The sequence below is a fragment of the Eimeria maxima genome, genomic scaffold (genome assembly GCF_000499605.1).
Source record: "Eimeria maxima Weybridge genomic scaffold, Emw_scaff2466, whole genome shotgun sequence".
Lineage (NCBI taxonomy): Eukaryota > Apicomplexa > Conoidasida > Eucoccidiorida > Eimeriidae > Eimeria > Eimeria maxima.
In genome coordinates, this window is record NW_013565315.1 from 1 (window position 1) to 2977 (window position 2977).

The following is a 2977-nucleotide window of genomic DNA, read 5'->3' on the forward strand; positions in this document are numbered from 1 at the left end:
TATAATAAATAATAAATAATAAATATAAATATAAATATAAATATGTGTGTCTTTATTATATTAATGCGTGTCTTAGGTATATATATACGTGTCTTTGTGTCTTTATATAAATAATATTATATATATAAATAAATGCGTGTCTTGTATAAATAAATACATGTCTTGTATAAATAAATGCGTGTCTTTACTAAATAAATAAATAAATAAATAAATAAATAAATAAATAAATAAATAAATAAATAAATAAAATAAAATATATTTATTTATTTACCTAATAATTAATTAATAATTAATTAATTAATTAATATCATGAATAATAGATATAAATATAAATAATAAAATAAATATAATTAGTGTCTTATAAATAGAAATATATGCGTGTCTTGTACATATAATTAATTAATTAATTAATTAAATAAATTAATTAAATAAATAAATTAATTTACCTTGTAGCTTAACTCTATCATTTATATTAGATATATAAATAGTACAATTAGGAGGAATATTATTATCTACAGGCTTAGGCTGTAAATAGCGGAGCCTCTTAAGATTTAATGCCGTCATACCCACTGCAGCCATTTCTGGTGCCACGGGGCCCCATGCTGTAGGTGTTGGAGGGGCCCCTCCTGCTGCTGCTGCTGCTGCTGCTGCTATTGGAGGAGGAGCTCCTCCTCCTCCTCCTCCTCCTGATACTGGTGGTGGAGGACCCATACCTGGACCACCACCACCCATCATTGGGGGAGGGGGGCCCCCACCACCTCCCATACCTGGACCACCCATTGGGGGGCCCCCTACCATTGATGGAGGCGGCCCACCACCACCCATACCTGGCGCCCCACCCATTGGGGGACGACCACCTCCAGCACCCATAGAAGGAGGGGGGCCCCCACCAAATGGAGGGGGGCCCCCCATACCTACACCACCACCTGCTGGAGGGGGGCCTCCACCCATACGTGGACCAAATGGTACACCACCCATTGGGGGACCTTGGGGGCCCCTAGGGAGAGGGGGGCCCCCAGGAGGGCCCACCATCGAACTGCTCGCATGTTGGGTACCCGAGGCACCTACAAACGGTACTCCTGGGGGCCCCGCCATTGCTTATAGTAAAGAAGAAGAGCAGCAAATAAAATAAATAAATAAATAATTATAAAAAGATGATAAATTTAAACAATTACAATACAGCAACGGTGCTGCCGTGCCGCCGTGCTGCTGCTGCGGCGGCTGCTGCTGATGATGATGATTGCTGCTGCTGTTGCTGCTGTTGCTGCAGCTGTTGCTGCTGCTGCTATAGAAAATAATAGTGCAAAAAGCACAAATACGATGGGCTGTGGTCGTAGCCGCAGGAGCAGCAAAGAACGAACCAACGTATGCACGACGCTGCTGCTGCTGCTCCTGCTGCTGCTGCTCCGGCTGCTGCTGCTGTTGCTGCAGCTGCTGCTGCCCCTGCTCCTACTGCAACAAATGGAAGGAAAACATATCAGAAAAAGACAAACAATCCACAAACGACCCGCCAATTTAACACCCAACAAGGACCCTTGCTGCTGCTGCTGCTGCGCATCAACAGCAGCAGCAGCAGCAGCCGCAGCAGCAGCAACAGCAGCCGCAGCAGCAGCGGCGGCAGCAGCAGCAGAGCATGTGCAACTACTACTACTACCGGTGCAGCCCTTTTTATTGTTCCTTTTTATTTCTTCTTCTATATAATTAATTTTATTTTATTTTTTCTTTATTTATTTTATTTTATATTTATATAATTAGCTGCATATACACCCCAACTGCAGCACAACACCATTTCTTGCATATCTTGCTGCTTCTCCCTTCTTTTTGCTGCTTTTTTTCTTACCATTTTTCTTCTTTATTCATTAAGTGTAGTAATTTATTTTATTTATATTTAATTAGTTGTTTTAATTATATAAATAGGAGCATTTTCCTTCCTTTTTCTTCCTTTTGCAGTGCACGTACACCCCAAGGTGTATAGTGTATACATAACAACAGCCCCCCTACCTTCCCTCCCTTCTTTCTTGCTGCACAGCAGCAGCAGCTGTAGCAGTCTGCTGCTGCTGCTGCTGCTTTTTTGTGTCTTATTCTACCTATACAGCCATGCAATAGGGGATGGCGGGATATACAAACGGCGAGCTACGTGCAGCAGGTGCTGCTGCAGCAGTAGCAGCAGCAGTAGTAGCAGCAGCAGCAGCAGGTGCAACGGCAGCAGGTGACACAGCAGGGTCTAGTAAAAGAGCAGCAGGAGCAACATCAGCAGCAACAGCAGCAGGAACAGGTAGTGATCCTTCCTTGCTGCAGCAATTCTGGTCATGTTGTGTGTCTCCTCCTGCTGCATGGGGAGAAGAGACAGCAATTTATCCTTATTGTTTTACTATTCTTTTTTTTTCTTTTGCTGCTGCTGTTTGGTCATTTGTCTCCTGTCTCCCTTACCTAGAGGAGACAGTTATATTTCTTTTATATAAGGAAAGAAAGGAGACACTAAGGAGACAGCATCATGCATGCAGGACACTTGTTGCTGCGCATGCAAAAGGAAGCAAAACACCTAATACACCAGAAGCAGCAGCAGCAGTTGCTGCTGCTGCTGCTGATGTTGCAGCAGCAACAGCAGCAGACATGACACAAGGGAAGGAGATCCTTCCTTCCTGCCCAATATGTAACCCAGGAGGCAAATCAGCAGCAGCAACAGCAGCAGCAGCAGCACCAGCTGCACCAGCAGCAACAGCAGCAGCAGCAGCAGCAGCAGCAGCAAATTGTCCTTTATTAAATGCAGCAAAGAAATACCTAAGGGTATCACGTAATAGATCTGTAGGATTCTTGCATGCATGCATTGCCTCTTTTTTGGGGCTTTGTTGTGTATTAGGGGATAAACAAATTATTAATAATAAAGCAACAGCAACTTCTTTATTATATACTATTATAGGTAATTATATTATTTATTTATTTATTTATTTATTTATATATATATATATATATATAT

At 42.2% G+C, this 2977-nt stretch overlaps 1 protein-coding gene across 1 annotated transcript; it reads right to left on the reverse strand.

Moving 5' to 3' along the window:
- Nucleotides 1–446: 446 nt before the first annotated feature.
- Nucleotides 447–1095, reverse strand: EMWEY_00058650 (small nuclear ribonucleoprotein U1A, putative; the record flags this gene model as incomplete). Its single annotated transcript, XM_013480875.1, has 1 exon — nt 447–1095. A coding segment is annotated over one exon (649 nt), but the record flags the coding sequence as incomplete, so codon positions are not given.
- Between the last annotated feature and the right edge of the window lie 1882 nt (nt 1096–2977).